This window comes from Gadus macrocephalus, chromosome 14, assembly GCF_031168955.1.
Source record: "Gadus macrocephalus chromosome 14, ASM3116895v1".
Lineage (NCBI taxonomy): Eukaryota > Metazoa > Chordata > Actinopteri > Gadiformes > Gadidae > Gadus > Gadus macrocephalus.
Genome location: NC_082395.1, coordinates 1,431,911 through 1,456,914, shown reverse-complemented (window position 1 = coordinate 1,456,914; position 25,004 = coordinate 1,431,911). Strand labels below are relative to the sequence as shown.

Here is a 25,004-nt window from a genome sequence, read left to right as displayed (position 1 = left end):
AGAGAGAGAGAGAGATAGAGGAGCAGGGTAGAGAGAGGAGCAGCCCCCCGCGGAGAGAGAGAGGAGCAGCCCCCCCGCGGGCAGTAGACCACCGCTCTGTCCCCGGGCTGGTTAGTGCGGATCACTCCAGCCCTGCCGGAGCTCCTCGGACCCCGTGTTCAATGCCCGGAGGACCCAGCGCCCCGCGTCCGGAGGATACCCCGGCCGACCGCTGATGGGGCCACCAGAGGCGCCCCTTTCCTTCAGACCCAGCGCCGAGCGGACCATGCCATGATGATCCTCCTTCCTCTGCTGTTACTGCTGAGCTCCCTGGGCTCGGTGTCGCCGGTGTCCCCGCCGGTGTCCCCGCCGGTGTCCCCGCCGGTGTCCCCGGGGTACGGGAGGACTGAGGGAGCCCCGTGTTCCCGGGGCCCTGCGTGCGACCCCCGGCGGCGGCGGGATGCGGGGGGGCGCGGCGGCGTGTACGAGCACCTCGGGGGAGCGCCGCGGCGCAGGAAACTTTACTGCGCGACCAAATACCATCTGCAGGTCCACCCGTCCGGGAGGGTCGACGGGTCACTGGAGGAGAACCACCAGCTTAGTGAGTTTCGGGGTCATATACCTCCACTTGACATTTATTATTATTAATATTATTCTTATAATTAATCATATTCTTAATTCATTATTATGCTGCTCAAACGCCTGCTTGGACCGGCTACGCCCGAGGTGTCAGGACATGATGCCCTTTATGTCCAGTGAGAGATGGGGACAATAGCCTTTTAGTCTTTTGGGTTTAACAGGATCGAGTCTGTAATGTTTAACGTTCATTTTAAACGCTCTGAATGACTTCATTGATTCAATCATTTAATCCAAAACGATTTAGCCTACTAATATCATTTATTTATCGGTGGATGATTTAGAAAAGCGAAACCTAATGTACTTCAGGACGTCGTGGTGCCCAACGTCCAATTTAATGTTGAACGCTCAGGCCTTACGGGAGCTGTTTTATTAACTGTTTTTATTATACATCAACCGGATCGTGGAACGAAAACCATAAAAATAAAAATAAAAAATATCGCCACATTTGGTAAATGACGGAAGATTGTCCGTTTTTTTATTTTTGGGGTGGGACCCGAAACGGGTCGAGACCCAGACCCCGGAGGAACAAAAGGCTCACATCCCGCGGGGCTCAGAGCTCACAGCCTTCGGGTCTCGAACTCGGAAACTCTCAACCCCCGCTAAAAGCCAATGGCTGTAACGCTACTTTAATCTAACCGGTGTTTGTCTCTGGTCCCAAATCTCAGGCATCATGGAGATCACCGCGGTGGACGTGGGCGTTGTGGCCATCAAAGGGATCTTCTCGGGTCGGTACCTGGCCATGAACGACAAAGGGCGTCTGTACGCCTCGGTAAGCATTCATTAATACAGATTGTGGTGTGCTCAGGCCACAGTCATCTATTACAATGCATTGCTAACTGATTGATATTAGGCCTAGCAGAAATCATTGAAGTGCCTCCCCTAGCATACGGAGGTCAGTTATCTGGGTCTCACAGACGGATGTAGTAGCAGAGTTATTCATGAAGAAGCATCTTCATGTGGGTCTGAGGGGGTCAGACTCTGCCCTCACCACGTGGGTCTAGGGGGTCAGACTCTGCCCTCACCATGTGGGTCTGAGGGGGTCAGACTCTGCCCTACCATGTGGGTCTGAGGGGGTCAGACTGCCCTCACCACGTGGGTCTGAGGGGGTCAGACTCTGCCCTCACCACGTGGGTCTAGGGTGTCAGACTCTGCCCTCACCATGTGGGTCTAGGGGGTCAGACTGCCCTCACCACGTGGGTCTGAGGGGGTCAGACTGCCCTCACCACGTGGGTCTAGGGGGTCAGACTCTGCCCTCACCATGTGGGTCTAGGGGGTCAGACTGCCCTCACCACGTGGGTCTGAGGGGGTCAGACTGCCCTCACCACATGGGTCTAGGGGGTCAGACTCTGCCCTCACCACGTGGGTCTGAGGGGGTCAGACTCTGCCCTCACCACGTGGGTCTAGGGGGTCAGACTGCCCTCACCACGTGGGTCTGAGGGGGTCAGACTGCCCTCACCACGTGGGTCTAGGGGGTCAGACTGCCCTCACCACGTGGGTCTAGGGGGTGAGTGTGTCTGCAGTGTCCCACGTTGGGGTTGTGTGTTGAGCCTCTCCCCTCCTGCTCCCCTTGCTCTCCCAGGAGGTGTTCAACAGGGAGTGTGAGTTCATCGAGCGGATCCACGAGCTGGGCTACAACACGTACGCGTCGCGCCACCACTCCACCGAGCAGCCGGCGGCGCCGGGGCCCTCGGGGGCCCGGCGCCGGGCCAGCGCCAAGCGGCAGTGGTACGTGTCCATCAACGGGAAGGGCCGGCCGCGGAGGGGCTTCAAGACCCGCAGCACGGACAAGGCCTCCCTGTTCCTGCCCCGCGTCCTCGGCAACAAAGACCACGAGATGGTGCGGCGTCTGCTGAGGGAGCGCCAGGGGCCCTCCAGGGGCCCCCGCCACCCCGCCCACCGCGGCGGACGCACGGACCGCAGGAGGCGCCGGCACCGGGGCGGGAAGGGCCGCGGCCGGGGGGAGGAGCACTGAGGTCCGGAGGCTGCGATTGGCTGAGCCCGCGGCGTCTGACCCCAGACGATTGGCCCACCGAGAGACCTAAGGCGGAGGCGTCCTGTCGGGGCTGGGAGCTCGGTAACGAGGCTGAGGAAGGCTGACAGACCGTCGGCTGAGACCAGATCAGACGTCCCTCCAGACCGGGCCGGGGTCCTCCAGACCGGGCCGGGGTCCTCCAGACCGGGCCGGGGTCCTCCAGACCGGGCCGCGGTCCTCCAGACCGGGCCGGGGTCCTCCAGGACTGTCCGGGACATGAAGGAGGACGCTGAGACCGGGCACACCCGAGGGACGTTGCCTGAGTCCTTAAGAACTTTTATTAAGTCTAGTACTTCAACACACAGCAGTGTGGCCCCCCACCGTTCTCCTGTAATACGTCATAAACTTTAAGACCGCGTAGGACACAACATTGGGGTATATTTAAGTGTTTGCATAGTTACTAAAGTGCAGATGATGGACAATGGGCATTAGAAACAGAACAAAGCAAAGCACTTTTTAAAGATATATTACTCGATATGGGGCCTGTGTATTTCTGTGACATAATGATGTGATGATCTACTAAGAAATTTGTATATTTGCTGATGCTATATTTATTTGGTGCCTGTATTTTTTTAAGTTATTATTGAAAGTTTTTTGACATTTCAACAATATTGCTCCTTTTTACGCTCAGTGTCATTAATTTCACAAAACGTTTCACGGGCAGAAGATAATTACAAAGAAAGGATACTCGGTCTAAACTGATTTGTTCTTTCCTTTTAGCCGAGGGAGTTGGCCCAAGACCTTATGTGTTATTTTTGCCACAATATAAACCCCAAAGATAGACTCCATAATCCCAAGAATTCAAAAAACAGAGAAATGTATTTTGTTCAATGTGTATATGATTGTTTGATTTGTTGTAACTGTTTTTAAAGAAAAGAGACAGAAACTCTGGCACATTGTTGGTCATTACAAACTTACCGAGGTCCACTGATAGAAGGTGGTGCTATTGGACACTGCTGTTTAACGTCCGACTGACACTGAGAAGAAGGGAATGCTAGCAACATAGGGAGGATTTATTTAGACATCACTGGTAGCGAAAACACTTTGTTTTTTCCACTAACTACATTTATTTTATTTAAACATGCGTTTTTTATCATCTCAGTTTCCCTCCTGTGTCACTCATCTAGTAAACCAGCTTTCCTGGAGGCCTGCTGAACTCACAACCCAGTGCGGAGAAATAGTGCGAGCGCTAATTTATTGAACCCATACAAACTCCTCTTCTAGATGCTCATTGTTTCAGCAGGCAGCTTAAGAGCTGCGTGTGTGAATGGCTGCCAAACATCTATAGGTAGAGGAATATAAAGGCCTGTCATCCTATACCTGCGGGCAGGGGAGGCATCCTGGCCTCACAAAGGCCCCTCCCGTGGGGGACCTGGGAAGCAGCGTCCCAGGACTGCTCGGCCTTTCTGTGGGAAAGACCGAATGTGTGGAGTCCATAAACAAGGAGAGCAGGTCCACACGGCAGCAGATAGCCGCTCACACCCTGGGCCACGGGGTGCCATGGCGTCTTATTAACACGTTTTATATCATATATCTTACCCTACTACTGGAGAAATGTTGTGGAGCCCCTTCCCCGCGGGTCCCCTATCGGGGCCCTCCTGCTATGACTGGCCTGGTGGTGGTAAAGCAACCCCCCTTTAAGTCACTAATGTGTGGGTGGGTAACGGTACTATTGATAAGGAGGACCCTGGAGGCATCTGGATACGAGTAACATAATGGCCCGATCGCTTTGTCTCGAATATTCAGAATAGAAGATGCGAGGAGAGCAGTTGGTCTAAAGTTTTGCGGAGACTCTGGATTAACGAGGCTGCACTAGGCTGTGTGGTCACAGGACACCAGTCAGGGCTGAGGTTCAAAGGGACACTCTGTCTGTGCTTTAGACTGGTTTACCAGCGTAAAATATTAGAGTCTGTCGTCGTTTGTTTAAATAAATGATCATGATGTTCATATGTGTATGAGATGATTAATAAACAGAATAATGATAAATGATGATACGTTTGGCTGGATACCAGTTGTCTCTTTTTACCCTGATCTGTCAATATTACTCGTATATTTTTTTGGTTTGGATATAATTAAGACATAATCCATTTAACTTGAAGAGACGATTCCAGTTTTATTTATTTAATACTATTAAATGATAATAAATTGTGCACTCAGCATACAGACATTGGGTGAACATCTAACACCATCCGACTATTATCCAACCAGTGGTTATCTATCGTTTCCTATCAGGATCATTGAATCATCCTCCATCATCCTGTGGAGACCATCTTCATGAGACCACAGCTTTGGATAAAAGTGGGTGGACTGAAACGTTGGTCCTTTCAATACCCACAAGGTTCTGCATATATAATGTGTATATATATATATATATATATATATATATATATATATATATATATATATATATATATATATATATATATGTATCTTAAAACCAGCACATTATCTGGTAAAAATAGATGGCTGACCTATTGATGCTCCTATTCAACTTCCCTCAAGTGAAGTATTCAGACAGACACAGACAGACCTGCAGACAGGAAGTCAGACAGACAGTTGCTGAATTGATTGGTCCGTTGTATCTCATAGCTGAGGAGCGAGAAGATGATGGACTTTAGTGGATCAGACTGGGAGGTGAACCTCTCCCATCAGTGGTGGAGGCAGTCCACCACTGTAGGGCTACACTGTAGGGCTACAGTGTCCCGTAGCCCAACAGTGGTGGAGGCAGTCCACCACTGTAGGGCTACACTGTAGGGCTACAGTGTCCCGTAGCCCTACAGTGGTGGAGGCAGTCCACCACTGTAGGGCTACACTGTAGGGCTACAGTGTCCCGTAGCCCTACAGTGGTGGAGGCAGTCCACCACTGTAGGGCTACACTGTAGGGCTACAGTGTCCTGTAGCCCTACAGTGGTGGAGGCAGTCCACCACTGTAGGGCTACACTGTAGGGCTACAGTGTCCCGTAGCCCAGAGAGGGGATGGTTTCCACCACAAGTGCCCCCTTCGGCGGTATGGAAACAAACCTACACACTCATATCATTTGATGGACGTTTATATCCATATCTAAAGACAAGACATTCACTTCCCCAGACAATCTCCCACATGATGTCTAAGTTGTCTGGCAAATTTCTAACTGCAGGCCTATCCTCCATATTAGCACATTATTCAAGACATCTAACCTATTACCATATAGGCCGACTGTTCTTGATTTTACATTTTCCTTAGGCTATATATTATTTCTTTAAAGACCTACATAAGATATATGACAAATATGTATATTTAAAGGCAGGGTATGTTACTTTGTTTTTTATGCATTTTTATATGAATTTCATTAAATGCTTTTATGATGTCAGTCAGTCACTTTAGAGTTACACACGTTGTGTTGCCGTGGGGTTGTTGGAACCCCATGTGATTCGTTGAATGAAGATAGGCCGACAGAGTAATCTGCAGCCAATGGACAGAGCCCATGTGGACCAGTTGTTTTTGCGATTTTTCTGCTTTCACAAAAAATAAACCTTATTTTCTTGTCATCTGTAATATGAAGAAAATAATAAAAAAGCAGCAATCAGGCTCGAGCATTTTCAGAGCAAACCACGGTGAGCCGAGACAGAAAGGTCCTTCTACTCCTGGAAGATCAGAGTTCCCAGCTGCCAATCAAGGCCATCACCGTCTCGCTGGATGATGGGATGAAGTCCTTTCCACCTCACTGCTCACATAAGCTTCTAGTTCTGGTCAAATTCCTAGGATAACCTTTCAGGCACCGCTCCTGATTTTCACTATTCAAACATGCAACTACGTTCTGGAACATATGTCCTGCTGCCTTTTCACGAAGAACAGTGCATAGCGTTGCCGAAATAGGAGCGCCATGGGACCGACCAGCAGGTGGCGGTAATGCAACACTTATTGAGAGAGAGATGCTGCAGAGACGCGTGTTGCTCAAATCAAATGCGCTACTTCGATGCAGCCTTGATTGCGGATCACTGATTGGTTAATTGACGAGCAGGCGACAACCTAGCTAACATTTAATGTAATGACACTTAGTTGGGGTAGCTTGTACAAACGTACAAATCTAAAAAACATTGTATTTTGTGTGTGTGTGTGTGTGTGTGTGTGTGTGTGTGTGTGTGTGTGTGTGTGTGTGTGTGTGTGTGTGTGTGTGTGTCTGTGTGTGTGTGTGTGTGTGTGTGTGTGTGTGTGTGTGTGTGTGTGTGTGTGTGTGTGTGTATGTGTGTGTGAAGGATCGATAGTAATGGTTCGGAGCAAGCTAGGGCCTGTGTGACGAGGCTTCTGGGTAGTGTAGTTATGATTCTTGAAATGTGATGATTGGTTCAAATTCCATGCGACAAATGTCAAATATTCACCAATATAAATTAGACAATTATAGTGTTTAGTCTAAAAATCTTAGACTGAATGTTGAGCAATTCTACATTGCTTTCCCCGACTAATGAAAACCTAGCCTATACATTTAAAATAAATGCATTATTGCATGCATTATTCCTATACTGCACCGTTTTCATCACAACAGCAACACCTGGAACGATCTGTGTCGTGTTCAGGGCAACGAACCCCTTTGAAGTGATCGGCTGGTTAGAATGCGGAGAACTTTTACGCAGAACAAATCCAGTGAGTTAGTACCATGGAGAGCGACACTGGAACCTACTGCCAAAGTCTTGGACATAGTAGTACCAGTACCTTATGTACTTTACTTTATATAGGCTGTATCCTTCAACAACACAACACCATCCAGCAGGCATGGAGCGGAATGTGTAGAACTGTACAATAGAGGGACTGAAACACATGTTGGGTGCTTCGCGTTCCTTTGATCTGATCTTTGCTCCCGTGTGACAAACACGCACGCGTGCTCCTGTTGTTCGCCCGTCAAGCCTCCGCAGTCCCGCTGAATACACGCTGAGATCAGATCCCCCCGCCTGCAAAAGACGCGTCCTGCAGGGCCAGCAGGTCCTGGATCACAGCCCCCTTAAGGGAACCAGGGGCAGCGGACCTTACCGCCGGGGCCCGATCTAGACCCGGGGACCAGGGGCAGCGGACCCTACCGCCGGGGCCCGATCTAGACCCGGGGACCAGGTCTCTCTGGGGATCGGACGAATCTCAGGTCTCAGATTGGCAGCAGAGAAAGAGCAAAGCTTTTGTTTATTGAGGATCAACCAAACGTGAACGTGAGAAAGGACGTCACGCGGAACCTCAGCGTGTGCGTAAAGGGGGGGGGGCGCCATCCCAGAGTCTCCATCACTGGGTGAACATGGAGAATGGATGACCATCAATGAGAGGCCTGTGTGCCATGCGCAGTGAATAAATACCGTACAGACACATTTTTGGTTGTGTGCGTCCATGCCATTTAGTTGTATTCATTTCCACAAATTGACTAAATGTTTTATCGATTTATAGTCCCAGAGTGAATTGGTTTCAGAAAAGGTAACTGCCTTAATTTGGTAAAATATTTAATCTAATTACTAAACCATTTTCTAATAAATCTACCTGCTGATAAATATAGAATTTATATACAAAGGATTGATGCCTATAATATATTGATGTATAAAGGGCTGATACATAAATAGCCTAAACTGTGTCACGTTAGGGACAATGATCATCACAGGACAAAGCCTCTATAGGCGAGGCGATCACACTGCTATCATCATATTATATCTCTCCATTGCTATTCTTATGAACCCGGAACGTTATTTCCTTTTTTCCTCTATAAATCTTACATTAGTGCCTTTCCCGATTGGTTTGACCTTTGTTTATTCCTGTTATTGTTCATTTATGGAACTGTCTCCTGCCCCGACTTAACGGTTTGTTAATACAGCCGCTTCCTATCTGACATCCTTCCATACATCAATTATGAATTCTGCGTTCTGATAAAGTGGCAACAAAGAAGACATTTCTATAAAGTATTCTTCAGCTTCTCTAGACCTCAGAGTTGTATTTGAGATAAGACGGCCATTCTTCGGTTTCAATAGTGCGTCGGTCCTCTTGGGTTCATTACGCATGTGTTCCCGTGCCCCTTGGAGTGGTTTGGAGCTGTCCCGTGATGCGGTGGCCGGAACGTGATGTAATGTCGCCGCAGATATAAATAAAGTCGACAAGCGAAGAGTGTCATGACCGAAGTGGACTAGACTAGGAGACCAATACCTCTCCACTAACCGTCGCTGCTGGAGTCGCTCTTTGACCTCCGTAAGAACTTCTGCTCTGTTGTCATACTGGACACTCCACGCGCTCCCAGTGCGTCCTCCCAGTCGCTCCAGTAAGTGGCCTGCCTAGCGTGTCGCCCTCTTGGAATGAACGCCTGTCTGAACTGCTGTTTCCTATTCCGTTTCTTCTTCTTTGGAGTTCAGCGCAAAGGAAGGCACCGGTCGGATATTTTTAGCGCGCTAGACGTCCCTCCACCGACAGGCCAGTAGCTCAGGATGGGCTCCCAGTCCGCCCTGCTGGCCGTACTGGTCCTGGGACTGGTCGCCAGCCTCGCACGGTGCGCCCCGTTCGTGTTCGCCGGGAGGGGAAACGGTACGGCGGAGCGCCGCTGGGAGACCCTGTACTCCCGGTCCCTGTCCCGGAACCCCGGGGAGAAGCGAGACACCAGCCGGGACAGTGACTACCTGCTGGGCATCAAGCGGCTCCGGCGCCTCTACTGCAACGTGGGCATCGGGTTCCACATCCAGGTTCTTCCGGACGGCAGGATCACGGGGGTGCACAACGAGAACCGCTACAGTGAGTCGGCCCGGGGGAAACCGTTTGGGAACATTGACGTTGTGTCACTTTACATTCTCATGTCCCACAACATCATCAGAATATAGACTGTATCGACGTTACTGACTTGACTGTATTCTTGCTGTAGTTGTGTTCTTTATGGTTTGTTGGGTTGATGGAGGAAAGTATTTTTCTGGGCGACCTGGCAGTCTAGAGGTTAATGACATGCATGTCAGACTCATTATAATCAAAAACACGGAAACAGAATAAAATGTATGCCGATAGCAAACACAAATACACGTCCCCTATCAGGAGGTGGTAGGGGCTGGTCGGCGGTTCAGAGGTAGGTGGGGGGGTGGGTGCTGCAGACAGAGGTAGGTGGTGACGGTAGGTGCCTCAGACTGTCTGGTAACCAGAGATCTGAGGGACGCAGGAGTGTCCGGCAGCCCCTCAACTCAGGACGCTTATAGATCCATCTGCTTCGGCAGATTAACCCCGCTGGCCCGACCGGGATAATTGATGTCCGTTTCAGACAAAGACGCTCGCTCTGTGACATTCAGGGGCTCAGAGAATAACAACAACATCAACTCATATCCGACCTGTCAGAAAGAAATGCACTCCGGTTCATGGCTTGGATTGGAACAACATGTTTGTCTGCTCACATTAATCGGATCCGGTGTACAGTATGGTTGCCACGCGAGTGGGTCACTAGTCTATTATCTATTGTATTAGTAATTATATCTATTGTATCGATTAGTCCTTCGATTAGCCTATCTCGGGCAGCGTAATTCGCATTGAAATAATCGACCTTATTGTTAAATTACAGGCTTTTGGCACTGATCCGTTTATCAAATGAATCATCGAGGCGCACCAGCGTCAACTTTTACGCACGCCTTGTTGTCGCTCATCTCTTCGACGTAACGCCTTCTCTTTCTTTCCTTGTGGATCAGGTCTTCTGGAGATCTCCCCGACGGAGAGGGGGATCGTCACTCTGTTCGGGAGACGCAGCGGGCTATTCGTAGCGCTCAACAGCCGGGGGAAGCTGTACGGATCCGTGAGTCAACCGCTTAAATTACACTTGATTTCGCCCATCGGAGCGAGGCTGGCCTCCGTCTCACCGGTAGATGCGCAACAGGGGGCCCCAGTAGGGGGCTGCACCAGGGGGGGCCTCACTCCAGGGGGCCCTCACCAGGGGCCACAACAAGGGCCAACTCAGTGGCAACGTCACCCCAGGGGGGCCATCACACACCAGGGCCCATCACCAGGGTCCACTCCAGGGGCAACCCCGTGGGGGCCAACACACACCAGGGGCCAACACACCAGGGGCCAACCCACTCCAGGGGCCAACACACCAGGGGCCAACCCACTCCAGGGGCCAACACACCAGGGGTCAACCCACTCCAGGGGCCAACACACACCAGGGGCCTACACACACCAGGGGCAGACACACACCAGGGGCCGACACACACCAGGGGCAGACACACACCAGGGGCCTACACACACCAGGGGCCGACACACCAGGGGCCTGCACCTAGTGCGTATGTGTGTGTTTGGAGGGGGGGGGGGGCGTTAAGAGTCCACTAGGCCACTTGTGATGCCGGACAATAGCATGCGTTGGTCTCTGTTTTCATTGTGGCCGGATAACCCTCAGAGCTGGAGGTAGTCCATTATCCAGACAGGCATTCCATTCCAGGCATAGCCGCCGCGAGCCGTCCTCCAGCAGAGTGCTGCTCAATAGACCCCCATAAGCTGAACACACACACACTCACACACACACACACACACACACACACACACACACACACACACACACACACACACACACACACACACACACATACAGGCAGGGACACACGCACACACACACACACACACACACACACACACACACACAGGCAGGGACACACACACACACACACACACACACACACACACACACACACACACACACACACACACACACACACATGCACACAAGGGCAGACAGACAGGCACACACACACACACACACACACACACACACACTCACACACACACACACACACACACACACACACACACACACACACACACACATACACACACACACACACACACACACACACACACACACACACACACACACACACACACACACACACACACACACACACACACAGACATACACAAACACACACACAGACATACACGCACACACAGGCAAACACACGCACACAGCCAGACAAACGCACAGACAGACACACACACACACACACACACACACACACACACACACACACACACACACACACACACACACACACACACACACACACACACACACACACGCACACACAGGAGGGTGCGGAGACGCGGTGGTTTCATTAGTCTCGGTCTCATTAACCTGACCACTGACCATTCAAAAACACTCTAAATATTGACGACTCCAAATAAAGGCGATTGTTTGATATCTATCATCTAACAATTAAAAGTACACATAAACATGGCTACGGGATTTTTTACTTTGTCTCATATCTCTTCAACCATCGACATCTCAATAATAGCTATTTCTCCCCCCCCCCTCCTCTATTCCAGTCGCACTACAGCAATGAGTGTAAGTTCCGCGAGACGCTGTTGGCCAACAACTACAACGCCTACGAGTCGGCGGTTCACCCGCGGATGTTCATCGGCCTGAGCAAGAGCGGCAAAACAAAAAGAGGAAACCGAGTGTCTCCCGCCATGACCATGACGCACTTCTTGCCAAGAATCTGAGTGGTGTCAGAAATAGACTGCCGCAGCCTTTGAGCAGGTTGGGAAGGAGCTGGGGAACTCTGCACTTTACCTGTCCTCGACACATCCGAGTGGATCCTATCTTGATATTTTTACTTCGTATTTTTTTATTTATAGTTGAATATTTCCATTTTGTTTACGGGAAACACGTGACGATGTAGGCCTACTTGCGAATGAACTATGTGATCGCAAGTGAACAAAAGTATTTATGTTTTGTTTATACTAATTTATCATTGGTCAGGATGATATCATATTTGAATAATAGTTATTTGCACTGGTGAAAAATAATATTTCAGAAGATTCAGAAGATTTATTTGTTGGATGAGTATTGCACTACAAATAGTTGGTCACCATTGTACCTTTTAGCTTTGCAGTCTTAAAGACAAAGTCATACAAACCAACCGACACAACAATAGCCAAAGCAGCCCTCTGCGATAGACCCACGGAGGGCCAGTGTTTGGGCCTCTATGTTTGACGTCGTTCAGACGGGATCACCTTACGGTTTTTGGGAGAGCAAGAGTAATGAACGGATCGGGGTGGGGGGATCTCCAGCGAGCTGTTTTTAGCTCTTCGAGAAGGCTGAACTCTGAACTCTTGAACTTTGCTGAAGACTGTCGGAAAAAAGTCATAAAGTATTCCTTGTTTGATATTGTACACCCCAATAAGTTGCATTTAAGAGAGGGGCCACGTATCTTCTCTGTGGCCTTGTTTCTGGCCTCCTCTGTCTCAGCAGAACCACAGCCATAGGCCAGTGGATTAACGCGATTCTGACCTGTTATTTTTTCTATATCTTTTCTATAATAAACCCTAAATGATCTGTTTGGCTGCCTTGGTGAGAGGCCATGCTGTACTGGTTGCGCCTTGGTGAGAGGCCATGCTGTACTGGTTGCGCCTTGGTGAGAGGCCATGCTGTACTGGTTGCGCCTTGGTGAGAGGCCATGCTGTACTGGTTGCGCCTTGGTGAGAGGCCATGCTGTACTGGTTGCGCCTTGTCACGTTCCAGCTATCTTTACCCCATTTACTTTTAGAAAGGATAATCATGGCAGAAATATTTACAGACAGCTGTTGTGTACTGTACACTGGGGCCAGTAACCCTATATTTTTCTCTATATATTATGTAAATATAACCGCTAAGTAACTGAAGGTGGTGGTGTTCATGTCAGAGCAGGGGGGTAGGCCTATGCGTATAGCCTGGGTCCGACTGAATGTAGGGCAGAAGGGTTTGGCAAACTCTTCTAAAGGCCTACATGGTGGCTGGTTGCTAAACTTTAATCTTCTAAATGGGATCTAAGTCTCCACCGATAGGAGGCTTGGACATTGGCTTTCCTGGTTCGCTATGCACACTTCAACCGACTTTGATTGCATTGATTAATTTTCCTAAAATGGTTTGAATATCTGATTAAGCATTCCGTTTTATGATTGTAACCGACCAATCGTGCTTTACGTAGTAGAAGTTACGATAAATGTATCTTGAATCAAATTGAAACCTAAACCGTGAGGTCAGTATTTGCTGAAACTGCAAACAAGGTGATAGAACGAAGATTCTCCAGAAACCAACAACTTACAAATGGAAACGTCTTTAACAGAATGAACCCATGGGCTTACACCAGTTGGAAATTACACACCAAACTGGTACAGTCGCTCATCGGCTGATCGAAGGTGTTCTCCGTTTATACTGATTGGCATGACAGTGCAGAATACAGGATATGGAATCAATTTTAGATATTCACTGTTCAATCCTTCAGCTGATCTACAGAATAAGGATGTACATCCACCTCTTGACTATATTTGTGATGGGCGATAACTGTCACTGTGGGGTTAACTCTCGTTTTACAGATATCATGACCTACACTAGCCTACTTATGTATACCATTATACTGGCATTTTCCACAATTCCACCTGGCTTTGTAGTTTCATTTTCTATTGTCCAATGTCTATTTGAGTTCTTGGTGGTTATAACAATTACCGATGATACTATTTAATACTGAATCAATAAAATAACTTTGAAAACACTATTATTTCCCCCCTCCTTCCATTGATAATGACTTGATTGTGAAGCCGTTCTGCAGGTCATGAAAAACCAAATCGACAATTCTGGAGCAGAACATGAACCATTTATTCATTTCTGCGTGAAATGCAACACTTCTCCATGGAAAAGAAACGTAGGAAGGTAGGGAGGAAGCAGGGATGGAGGGAAACAAATAGAAAATGCAATTCTAAATTAAACGACAATCTGATTAAGACTGATGCCCTATTCCGCTGAGACCTTCCTCATGTCTTGCGCTCATCAGACAAATCGAATACTGGTGGCGCACTCTGGTGGCGCTTTCTGGAGGTGCACTCTGGTGGCGCCTTCTGGAGGTGCACCCTGCTGGCGCCCTCTGGCGGCAATCTCACCAATAACTGATCTATAGTCTTGAATAAGAATCCACTGAACTGATCTATAGTCTTGAATTTCAAATCCACTGAACTCGATTTGAATTAGTCGCATATAGTTAAATGTAAAAACAATTCCCTCCTCACCTCCAACGGGCGGAATAATAATTATCATTATTACTTACATGATATGACGGAGACCTGTCCACGTGGGTCGGTTATTACTGCGGTGCGTCTGAGGCGCAGAGCTCCCCTGAAGTCAACAAACAGGAGAACCAATGGAAACGTGTGATTTCGTAGGGTTCGCCTGCCATGGGTGTGTTCAGGTTGGATTCTCAGAAGACAGCCGATAAGAGGCTTATTTAACAGAACCTGCGAGGCGACCCAGCTGCAGTCAGCAGAACGGGACTATCTATGAACCATCAGCATTATTCACGGTCTTTACTCACTCATTAATAAATCGTAGGTAGCACTATCATGGCATTCGTAGTATTCGTCGCGGTGTCTTTCGCTCACGTCCTCTTCACGGTCGGCGTGGTGTGCAGGCCCCTGGCGGACGCGGGCCCCTACCTGGAGCACGGCTGGGGCCAGGTGGTCCGGCTGAGGCACCTGTACGCCGCCCGCCGCGGCCTCCACCTGCTGATCAGCGGGGATGGGAGGGTGGGGGGCTCCACCGAGCAGACCCCCAACAGTGAGTACCCCCTGAATCCATCAGCATCAATTTGACAATTCACAGGTCTGTACTGAACAATTCATGATTATCATTTTTTTTTATTTTACAGTAGGCTACAGACATGTGAATTGTACAGTAGGCCTACATACCGCACGGACATAGTACAGACATGTGAATTGTACAGTACATACAGCACGGACATAGTACAGACATGTGAATTGTACAGTAGGCCTACATACAGCACGGACATAGTACAGACATGTGAATTGTACAGTACATACAGCACAGACATGTGAGTAGACCAGTGAATTGTGCAGTATAGACATGTAAATTGTACGCATAAAAAACACATAAAATACACTATAATTAATTTTTAAAAAGTTATTAAATTGGTTTTGACCCAATTTTTTTGACCCAACACACCATGACCTGCTGTGAATACTCCTGAAGTGCATCTGCGTGCAGGTTCTGATTGTGATTGTGAGGGCGTGTGTTCTCAGGCCTCATGGAGATCCGGCCGGTGGACAGAGGATGTGTCGTCATAAAGGGAATCGCTGCCTCTCACTTTCTCTGCATCGTCCATAATGGGAGACTATACTCATCGGTGAGTTACAGAACAGAATATGTATTATAATATAATGTAAGACTGTACCCATCGGTAGGTTAGAGAATGAGGAATCATCTGAACTCCTGATGTCTTGTGTTCAGTTTACAATTCTTAATCAAATGTTGTATATCAATGCAATCATTCACATATTTTATCTTATCAAAGTATATTGAGCAGGATTAAACTCTGGCCTGAATGCTGTTGAAATGAACAAATGTATTCATTTAAACAGCTTGGGAACATTGTTGAGGTTTCCATAAATCTAACAAATTTATTGAAATTGTTTTATTTCACGACAACATGCTTCCGATACCCGTTAGAACTAGACCATGCGATGCACCGTGCCCCGGGTCATGTTGTTAGTTTGGCTCACAACCTTTGTCCAATGGGATGCCCCGCATCATGTGTTTGCAGAGTTAGAGAAGCTGAATGGATGAACCCCCCCCCCCCAGCCTTGAACCCCGGGGTGTAGGGCTCCGCCGCCAGAGTCAACACAAGAGCTTCCAAACAGCTCAGATTAAAGGCTTCCTATTGGCTATCGGTTATCGGTTATCAGTTATCAGACCAGCGGAAACTTTCTAATATCCTTGACGTTTATGCAACAAGAAATGTATCAATGATATGGGCAGTATTCCAGTTTTATTTCAGTTTTCAATACACTAATATTCATATTTATAGTTGGGTATGTGTATATATATATATATATATATATTGGATTTTCTGCATTTTATTTGATGGATAGATAGATCTCTATCTATCTATCTGTCTGTCTGTCTGTCTGTCTGTCTGTCTGTCTGTCTGTCTGTCTGTCTGTCTGTCTGTCTGTCTGTCTGTCTGTCTGTCTGTCTGTCTGTCTGTCTGTCTGTGGGATGTCGTTCTGAGGACCTATGTAACAGCGTGTCCGTCTGTCTGTCCAGCTGGTGTTCATCAGGGACGACTGCACCTTCCGGGAGCAGATCCTCCCAGACGGGTACAACGTCTACACCTCGGCCACGCACCACGCCCTGCTCAGCCTGGGGGGGCCCCGGGGCCCCGAGGGGGGCCTGCCCGCCCAGGCCCAGTTCCTCCCCATGGTGAGCGCCCTGGAGCCGGGGCCCGTGGGGGGGCCGGGAGGGCCGGAGCCCAGGAGCCGGCCCCCGGAGCTGGAGCCAGTGGACCACCTGGAGGCCCTGGGGGCCCTCCCCCAGCTCATCCACAGCCCTAGCTTCCAGAGGAGGTGACCCCCGCCAGGAGGTGACCCCCGCCAGGAGGTGACCCCCGCCAGGAGGTCCCAGGTGGGACGCCGTTCACTGGGTCGAGGGTCCGCCCGGCAGCAGCCACTGCTCTGGGCGGCGGACGTGCAGAACGGGCTCCCAGGGATGGACGCCACGATATCATCATGGGTCAGGGGTCAGGGAGATGGACGCCTGGAGTGTAGCGCCACCTGCTGCCCTGAGGGACTCCTGCCCCCCGGTCCATCAGGGTCTACTGCCCCACAGTCCGTTAGGACCTACTGCCCCCCATACTGCCCCCCGGTCCGTTGAGAACCAGGGGCAGACGACCGGAGACCAACGACGCCGTGGGGACGGACGGACGGACGGACGGTTCACCTTCCTCTGGCAAGAAACGACTGGGAATAAAAATGACTTCACTCCTGGCTACAGAGGTGTGTGTGTGTGTGTGTCGGTGCCATAGACAGACGGCCTGTCAGGCCCTGTGATTAAGGGCTACACGAATGCAATTGATATGAATTGAATTAGTTTATACGAAACGTAACCCAAATAGGATGCGCTGTTGTGTTTATTTAAATCTATGTTTACTATGTAAATGATTGCGTAATTGTGTCTGGGAGACTGTTTGTTTTCAGATAAGCATTAATGTGTCCCAGCACATTTGTATTTTATTATTCGCCTAAGATATGATATGCATATTATGTTAATAATACTATATACATGTTATGTAGGCTTTGTGTTATTATTTATTTTAATATAAATGTGTTTGTTATACAGATGCATGTGCATTCATATACATGAATATGGACCGAGTTGTACTCATTGTAGCCAAAGTGCAAGTTGTGTAACAAATATATAAAAGACAACCAACGGCTCTTTCAGGTTAATCTCCTTCTTGGCCGCTAAACGCCCCCCAGTTCAGTGTCGATACGGACACGTGCTGCATGGATGCTGCTGCGATCAGCTGATAAAAGCGTGTGCATGCCAACGCACATTAACTGGTTTGACTTTTACATCAATAAACAGAACGGATCTGTTTACATCAGTGAACAGATCCTTTTGAATCCAGAACCAAAAGGATCTGGATCCAAACACACTCTCTCCAACATGTGAGGCCCCTGTGCAACAAGCTGTCGTAAAGGTTAACGTCAGTGCTTCTCCCTAGTGGCGGAAACTATTATTTTTAAATTTACCCATTATTTACCCATGTTTATCATGTTATCAGTCCTGGAAACGACCATGAAGCTATAGATTTTATTTTATTTCATACATCAATCAGTCCATATAGTGGTTTTTAGAATGATGCTCATAACACTAATTATGCTATCAGAAGTCACCATCAAGCTGAATAATAATAATAAATTCCTCTCTGGTAAATGATAGATCTCTGGATAAAGGCTAGGAGGTTTATTTTCGTTAGGAATCATCATGATGAGCTGTGAAGTGCATAATGAAAAGGCTTAATTTAATATATTACCAACTCAAATACAACCGCAGCGCAAATTTTGGTAGTCGTCTAGTTTTTTTTGTGAAACTAATTATAGTTAAACTTTGCTTGACATGTGTGCAATTATTTTGAAAGTAGAATATCGGAACTGCAGAGATTATTTTCTTTTAAATCGGGACTGAATGATTATGTTTGTCTTTTAGTTTGTAGAGTTGAGTTGGGACACAAGTTGATCCTATCTGGATAGCAAACTCCTACACCAGACAAATGTGACTCCTTGGCCCTAATGGGTTTATTTCAGTCTGATGGAGGACTGTTGAAGCGCAATAAACAACAAAACATCAAACCCAGGGTTTAGATTAACACACAGTTTAATTTCAAACTTTGTAGTCCTACATCGAGATGAATAATTTAGATAGACCGCCACATCGATTCCGTCCACAAGGTGGCGGTAATGCAAATAAAACGATATGACCTCCACCAATTAATAACAGAAGAAAACAAGGTACTAAAGCAGAGAAAGTATTCCTGTTGTCAGTTCGCCATCCAGCTGTCACCCACAAAACAACACGGAGTTTGGAACGATGGCTCTGACGTCAGGAGACTCATTCGACCGCATCTTCCTCGCAGACAACAGGTAGAACTGACGGACCACACATTACGTCATTACACAGAGACGGACACACGTTCACGGTCCGCGTGCGGATGCTGTTGTCATGGTGACGACGTGTGACCCGTGTCTCCTCCTGTCCTCCAGGTTCCAGGCGGAGGGGTACCGGGAGGGCTTCGACGAGGGGACCCGCCAGGGGATGCTGGAGGGGCGGACGCACGGCGCCTCCCACGGGGCCCGGGTCTGCGCTGAGGTAAGTCTCGGGCCTATCAGGCGCCCTATCAGGTTATTCTCGTAAAAAAAACGTTATTTATTAAGTCCTGATGCCAAGACTTGGTACTTGTCTTTGGACGCTTGCGGCCGCGCAATACAAAATTATGAAATAATATGAACCGGAAGCAAATTGTCCCATTCTGTGCACTAGATGGCGCCATGGGACAGGTAAAACCTCAGTATAACTAGTACCCTGAGGTCTAACCAGTACAACCTCGATACGATACCTCTGTTCTCGGCTCTTCTTTCATGTTGCTCGTTTACTCTGGCTCCGTTCACCTCTTTTGTGATGCTGGAGTTCAGGCTGAACCCTCGAGCCCCAGCAGGCGGGCGATAGAGGAGCGATGAGGAGGGTCTGGGCCGAGGTCCTACTCGTCTGACGTCACCAGGGCTCAGAATGTACACAACTCTTCGTTGGGAGTTTAGTTTGGAGCGGATTAGGGCCACACGTGATGAACGTGTGATATTTTTTTTGGTGTTCTGACTTTAATCTCAGAATTCTGACTTGAAAGTCAGAATTCTGAGATTTAATTCAGAACTCCAAAAAAATAATCACATGTGGCCCTAATCCGCTCCCACAGGGGTTGGTTGCTACTTCCCCCCCAAAAAACAACAACATACTGAATAAAATGTTTATTTACCTACCTTTTTCGCTTTAATATATTATCTTGGTTTTAAAAAGATTTTCAAAAATGTAGAATATAACTTGACTATTTCATAGCGAGCGAGACAAATTAGTTTTAATACTTTCCACGATGCATGAAGGGACAGGCTACGAAGGAGACAGAGGAAATCATCTGGCCGGAAGTCAGAGGTGAACAGGGGCACAGACTTCCGGAACCAGCCTGTATCCTGAAAACTAGGAATAGCCTAACGAGTATCCAGCCCACAGAGGAAGGGCTTTGGGATGTTTTGTCTGGTCATAGACGCAACTCCTGTCATGAAGAGGATGTGGTCATCAACTCTCAACCTTAACAACCATGAACACCTTGTTCAAACCTCAAAGTTAACGCAGACACGAGTTCAGAACAGTCCTTGTGGGTTGAGCGCCAATGGGCCGTAGTGGATTGTGTCAAGGTTTTTGGTCATGTAGAAAGAGTATGTTAACAAAATGTACATTTAGTACACATAATATAAAAGGTTGGAGTAGCAGAAAAAGAGTTAGTTATAAGGTATACATTTTTGTACACGCCCTTTATTCATTTTTAAATTTGATTAATGACTGACGTGGAAATGAAATGTCTGAAATTATATTTTAATAGTGCATTTCCTATCTTGGATCAATCGTGCTCCAACCTTTTGTTTCTGGCTGTGTCAGGTGTCCTTCTACTACGGGTTCGCTATCACATGGAAATGTCTCCTCGATAATAAGATGGATGCCAAGTCGAGGTATGAACCAAGAGATTCCTTAAAGTAATCTGTAACTACAGTTGGGCTCGGACTGGTGCGCAGGCAGAGAAAGCCGGCTCTTTGTTTTCTATTCTGAGATATCTTCCTACTACAAATGAAAGGAATACATTTTGTATATATTCATAATTAGTACAAATAAAACCCTGTCTGTAGATGGTAGTTGTAAGCAGAGATGGTGGTAATAATGGAAGGATTGTTTGATTTTATTTTACCATTTTGATATAAAATGAACAGCACTCTGTCATACATTAAAATACATAAATAGTCATGGATGACACAATAAAGCCTGAAGGCTGATTTCTATTGTGGTCCCTGATGAGTAGCGTTGTATTAAAATGAGGACAAGACTTCTGAAGACGACAGAAGATGTCATTCACTTATTTATATAAGTTAAAAGAGTTCTTCTGATTGGTGCAAATCAATTCCTCAGGAAGCACCTGAAGTGTGTTGACGGCCTGATGTCGATGATCCGGCCCTTTCCGTACGAGAATCCCCAGGCTGAAGGCCTTCTGGAGAACATGCAGAAGATCAGAACCAAGTTCAGACAGGTGGGCGTCGATGGAAGGAAATGGTACAGCTGGGAGTACCAATTTTGTGAGGAACCTCTTTTCTGCAGAAACATCCCATACTATGGAGAAGTAATGTTGATTATTATGTGCCTGTTTTGTCTGATCGTGACTCTTTATCTCGTCATGAAACTTTAAATTGTAGCTTTATTGTATACGGGGAATGGGTTAACCTAGTGATGGTTAGTGCTTGGCACTTGGTTCTCAGAACATCCTTACTGTACCGACAGAGATATATTGGTGTTTCTCTTTCTTCTGACAAATGGACTTATTGTGAGTGGCTTTGGATAGAAGCGTCTGCTACATGCCCTGAATGGAAACACCATAAAGAACTGGACCTGTGCTCCCGCCTCCACAGGTGTGTTCCGTGATGAGTGTTCCTACAGACTTCAGCGACTACACGCGCGGCTCCAGCCAAATGTCCTTCTGAGGGGTCACTGGTCCTGGAGCTCAGGGGTCAGACGGACGCCTGCTGGATTCTCCTCATGAGCAGGAGGCAGGGCGGTGTCCGTTGGAGTGTCTCGAGGTGGCGGCCATTCAGCGATGGCTGCTGCCGGTTGGACGACAGCGGGGTCGTGTGACGGCCTGTGATGGATTATAAGGTTTAACGTGTGAAATGTTTACACCTTTTATCCGGGGGCGTGTTTCTCATACTGGTGTGTATGCAGAGCAAGACACTTCTCCAGGTTGAGTTTAGCCCAGTACAGCGTTGTGGCTGAAACAGTACTCTGTGAGGACATTTTGGATTGATTTCAGTTTTTTGTATATTCAACAAATATCAATAAAGACTGAATTGAAAACATCTAAAAGCGAAAAAGATATTTTGTGTTGAAACCATCATGTTGACCCCGAGCATGCAACACTCATCCCACCTAGCGCCTATGGAGGCCCTAGCCTAGCGTCCTAGCCTTGTGCCCTAGCCTAGTGTCCTAGCCTAGCGCCCTAACCTAGCGTCCTGATCTAGAGTGCTAGCCTAGCATCCTAACCTGGTGTCCTAGCATAGCACCCTAACCTAGCGTCCTGATCTAGAGTGCTAGCCTAGTGTCCTAGCCTAGCGTCCTAGCCGAGCGTCCTGATCTAGAGTGCTAGCCTAGCGCCCTAGCCGAGCGTCCTGATCTAGAGTGCTAGCCTTGTGCCCTAACCTAGCGTCCTGATCTAGAGTGCTAGCCTAGCATCCTAACCTGGTGTCCTAGCCTAGCGTCATGCCAGCGTGTTCCAGATGCCTAACTCTGCTCTCGCTCTCTCGTTGCTCTGTGTCACTCTCTAGGGGTTAGTTCTCACTCTGTCACACTCTAGGGGTTAGTTCTCACTCTGTCACTCTCTAGGGGTTAGTTCTCACTCTGTCACACTCTAGGGGTTAGTTCTCACTCTGTCACACTCTAGGGGTTAGTTCTCACTCTGTCACACTCTAGGGGTTAGTTCTCACTCTGTCACTCTCTAGGGGTTAGTTCTCACTCTGTCACACTCTAGGGGTTAGTTCTCACTCTGTCACTCTCTAGGGGTTAGTTCTCACTCTGTCACTCTCTAGGGGTTAGTTCTCACTCTGTCACACTCTAGGGGTTAGTTCTCACTCTGTCACTCTCTAGGGGTTAGTTCTCACTCTGTCACACTCTAGGGGTTAGTTCTCACTCTGTGTCTCACTCTAGGGGTTAGTCCTCACTCTGTCACACTCGGGTTAGTTCTCACTCTTCGGTTCTCACTCCCACGTCCTTGGCCGTGGGCGTGATGTGAGTCTCTGGTTATCAAGGTGTGTGCGCCTGGCTGCCTGCCCCAACACAATGAGGCGCGGTCGGCTGGGAAAGTGAACAGTCAGCAGAGTCAGGCGGACAGCAGAGAGACGCTCTATATGTTTGGATTTATTGAGTGGCAGCAGAAAGTCCAACACATATTAACTTGTGGAGTCATGGTGGGAAGAATGTACTTAATAATTGACTAATCAAATTCCGGTCATTATTTGAGATTGTGTAATCCTTTTAAACATTGTGAGAACATTTGTACTTTGATATTGTGTTGTATTACTAAATACAATTACGACATTCAAATTGTCTGCTGTTACTGCAGCAAATACAAATTGCTCAAACACTATCAATATATCAGTATTGTATCAATACAGTTTAGGAACGCACAAACATTGTGCGTCTCAAGTGGTTCTACGGTTTCTCAGTCTTCTAGGAAGTGTGTTACCCTCCCAGAACGGGCCAATGGCAGCTGAGTGCCGAGTCCCGAAGAGGGGGAGAGAAAGCGCGCGGGGGCGGGGGGGGGGGGGGGGGGGTAATGAAAGCATTTTTGCAGAGAATGTTTAGGAATTTGGAGAGCAGGTGGTGAGTGGTGACATGAAAAGGCGATGTGACAAACGCAGCTCGGCTAGAAGAAAAGGCCCTCGGAACAAAATGGTGGCTTAGAATTCCACCCCCCCTTTCAGGCCCAGCAGCATGCCCCCCCCCCCCCCCCCTCCTGTGGGCCTCATGCAGCCACAGAACAGACAGCCACTCCAGGGAGGATCACAGCACAGGAGGGAATGGGATGGTTTGATATTAGCTTCAACACCCACACTCAATAAACAACAATGTGCTCGTATTGACAGTAAGTATTAGTCACGCAGTCATTGATCGTTAGGATTAATCATCTGCCCAGCCCTGCTGAACACCAGGGAGAATGTGGGGAGCAATGTGCTCTACTCGTCCCCCTTTTGGTTCAGAAACAAATATCCACCTCGTACCATTCTCTGGTCACAAGGAGGATGCTACCCCATAACAGTTTGTGTTCACGGTGGATCCTGATGTCATGGAACCCCTTTCACTGACTGGATGTAACCAAACCTTTTGTGGTCTGGTTAAATATGTACGCCTTGTTACAGATAAAGAAGACTTGTGAAAAGCATAATAAGATGTACTCTATTGGTAAAACCATGACTGTCCTTCAGTAGAAAGATTAATCTGAGATGGAGGATTATAACCACACCCATGATGACATGTGAAGTAAGATTAGTGAACCCGGGGTATCGATTGGTTGAATAAAGAGGTTGAGGTCGTACATGCACAGGCTAGTGTGTGTCTGTCTGTTGTGTTGTGTCGTGTCGGGTTGGCAAGGCGTGGGGAAGGATTAGAGTTTCGTGCCCCTGCTACACATGGACGCCGCATCAAAGACATTCTTTGCATCACAAATCAATGAGTGCTGTTCTCACACACATTAACACACTGAAGCCTTGTAAATCATTAGCTGTACAATTCCAGATCATGACATGAACAATTGTATCGTGTTTATGGTGGTCCATATAAGAGGGGATACTTGACTTCTGATCGATGGGCAGAATATTATTTATCCAGTTATCTTGTTCTCCCCTTTGTGTCGTTTCTGTTTCTGCAGGTCACACACTGATAACTTCATTGACTTTTTCTAGTGTCTGTGTGTGTGTCTGTGTGTGTGTGTGCGTGTGCGTGTGCGTGCGTGTTTGTTCTTTAAATTTGAAATCTGTGACAGAATCACCCAAAGCCAAAGCGTAAATCCCTGGTGATCGTGTTTTTATCCGTGTGTCGTACAACATCTGAGGTGACCATCGTGGGAACAGGGGTCTGGACTGGACCCCGGCCCGGGAGAACCCATCACCCAGGGTCTGTGTTCCACGGACAGACAAACACAACGGCTCCAGAGAACCCATCACCCAGGGTCTGTGTTCCACGGAGAGACAAACACAACGGCCATCCTTGCA

The 25,004-nt window shown here is 48.0% G+C and overlaps 4 protein-coding genes across 5 annotated transcripts; all 4 read left to right on the top strand.

Annotated features, from left to right (window-relative positions):
* Positions 1–22: 22 nt before the first annotated feature.
* Positions 23–4,644, top strand: fgf3 (fibroblast growth factor 3). Its single transcript, XM_060071295.1, has 3 exons — positions 23–580; positions 1,284–1,387; positions 2,198–4,644. The coding sequence occupies exons 1-3, from the start codon at positions 271–273 to the stop codon at positions 2,588–2,590; spliced, it is 807 nt and encodes a 268-aa protein (XP_059927278.1). The 5' UTR covers positions 23–270; the 3' UTR covers positions 2,591–4,644.
* A 4,003-nt stretch (positions 4,645–8,647) lies between these two features.
* Positions 8,648–12,943, top strand: fgf4 (fibroblast growth factor 4). The gene is made up of 4 exons (XM_060071310.1): positions 8,648–8,910; positions 9,002–9,374; positions 10,304–10,407; positions 11,928–12,943. The coding sequence occupies exons 2-4, from the start codon at positions 9,074–9,076 to the stop codon at positions 12,102–12,104; spliced, it is 582 nt and encodes a 193-aa protein (XP_059927293.1). The 5' UTR covers positions 8,648–8,910; positions 9,002–9,073; the 3' UTR covers positions 12,105–12,943.
* Positions 12,944–14,850: 1,907 nt separating this feature from the next.
* fgf19 (fibroblast growth factor 19) lies at positions 14,851–18,366 on the top strand. 2 transcript variants are annotated; one of them, XR_009528932.1, is made up of 4 exons: positions 14,851–15,189; positions 15,672–15,775; positions 16,696–17,361; positions 17,424–17,468. XR_009528932.1 is itself a non-coding variant. In XM_060071305.1 (3 exons), the coding sequence occupies exons 1-3, from the start codon at positions 14,976–14,978 to the stop codon at positions 16,996–16,998; spliced, it is 621 nt and encodes a 206-aa protein (XP_059927288.1). In that variant the 5' UTR covers positions 14,851–14,975; the 3' UTR covers positions 16,999–18,366. The 2 variants fall into 2 exon arrangements, 1 of the variants encoding a protein (XP_059927288.1); XM_060071305.1 differs by having other exon boundaries at positions 16,696–18,366.
* A 528-nt stretch (positions 18,367–18,894) lies between these two features.
* Positions 18,895–22,097, top strand: lto1 (LTO1 maturation factor of ABCE1). Its single transcript, XM_060071324.1, has 5 exons — positions 18,895–19,073; positions 19,194–19,299; positions 20,638–20,708; positions 21,160–21,277; positions 21,654–22,097. The coding sequence occupies exons 1-5, from the start codon at positions 19,021–19,023 to the stop codon at positions 21,723–21,725; spliced, it is 420 nt and encodes a 139-aa protein (XP_059927307.1). The 5' UTR covers positions 18,895–19,020; the 3' UTR covers positions 21,726–22,097.
* Positions 22,098–25,004: the final 2,907 nt, after the last annotated feature.

Coding starts and splice junctions, on each gene's coding strand:
- fgf3 (XM_060071295.1), top strand. CDS start 271: ATGATGATCCTCCTTCCTCTGCTGTTACTGCTGAGCTCCCTGGGCTCG. Junction 581..1,283: donor GGAGGAGAACCACCAGCTTA/GTGAGTTTCGGG, acceptor CCCAAATCTCAG/GCATCATGGAGATCACCGCG. Junction 1,388..2,197: donor AAGGGCGTCTGTACGCCTCG/GTAAGCATTCAT, acceptor TTGCTCTCCCAG/GAGGTGTTCAACAGGGAGTG.
- fgf4 (XM_060071310.1), top strand. CDS start 9,074: ATGGGCTCCCAGTCCGCCCTGCTGGCCGTACTGGTCCTGGGACTGGTC. Junction 9,375..10,303: donor GCACAACGAGAACCGCTACA/GTGAGTCGGCCC, acceptor CTTGTGGATCAG/GTCTTCTGGAGATCTCCCCG. Junction 10,408..11,927: donor GGGGGAAGCTGTACGGATCC/GTGAGTCAACCG, acceptor CCTCTATTCCAG/TCGCACTACAGCAATGAGTG.
- fgf19 (XM_060071305.1), top strand. CDS start 14,976: ATGGCATTCGTAGTATTCGTCGCGGTGTCTTTCGCTCACGTCCTCTTC. Junction 15,190..15,671: donor CACCGAGCAGACCCCCAACA/GTGAGTACCCCC, acceptor GTGTGTTCTCAG/GCCTCATGGAGATCCGGCCG. Junction 15,776..16,695: donor ATGGGAGACTATACTCATCG/GTGAGTTACAGA, acceptor CTGTCTGTCCAG/CTGGTGTTCATCAGGGACGA.
- lto1 (XM_060071324.1), top strand. CDS start 19,021: ATGGCTCTGACGTCAGGAGACTCATTCGACCGCATCTTCCTCGCAGAC. Junction 19,074..19,193: donor ATCTTCCTCGCAGACAACAG/GTAGAACTGACG, acceptor CCTGTCCTCCAG/GTTCCAGGCGGAGGGGTACC. Junction 19,300..20,637: donor GGGCCCGGGTCTGCGCTGAG/GTAAGTCTCGGG, acceptor TGGCTGTGTCAG/GTGTCCTTCTACTACGGGTT.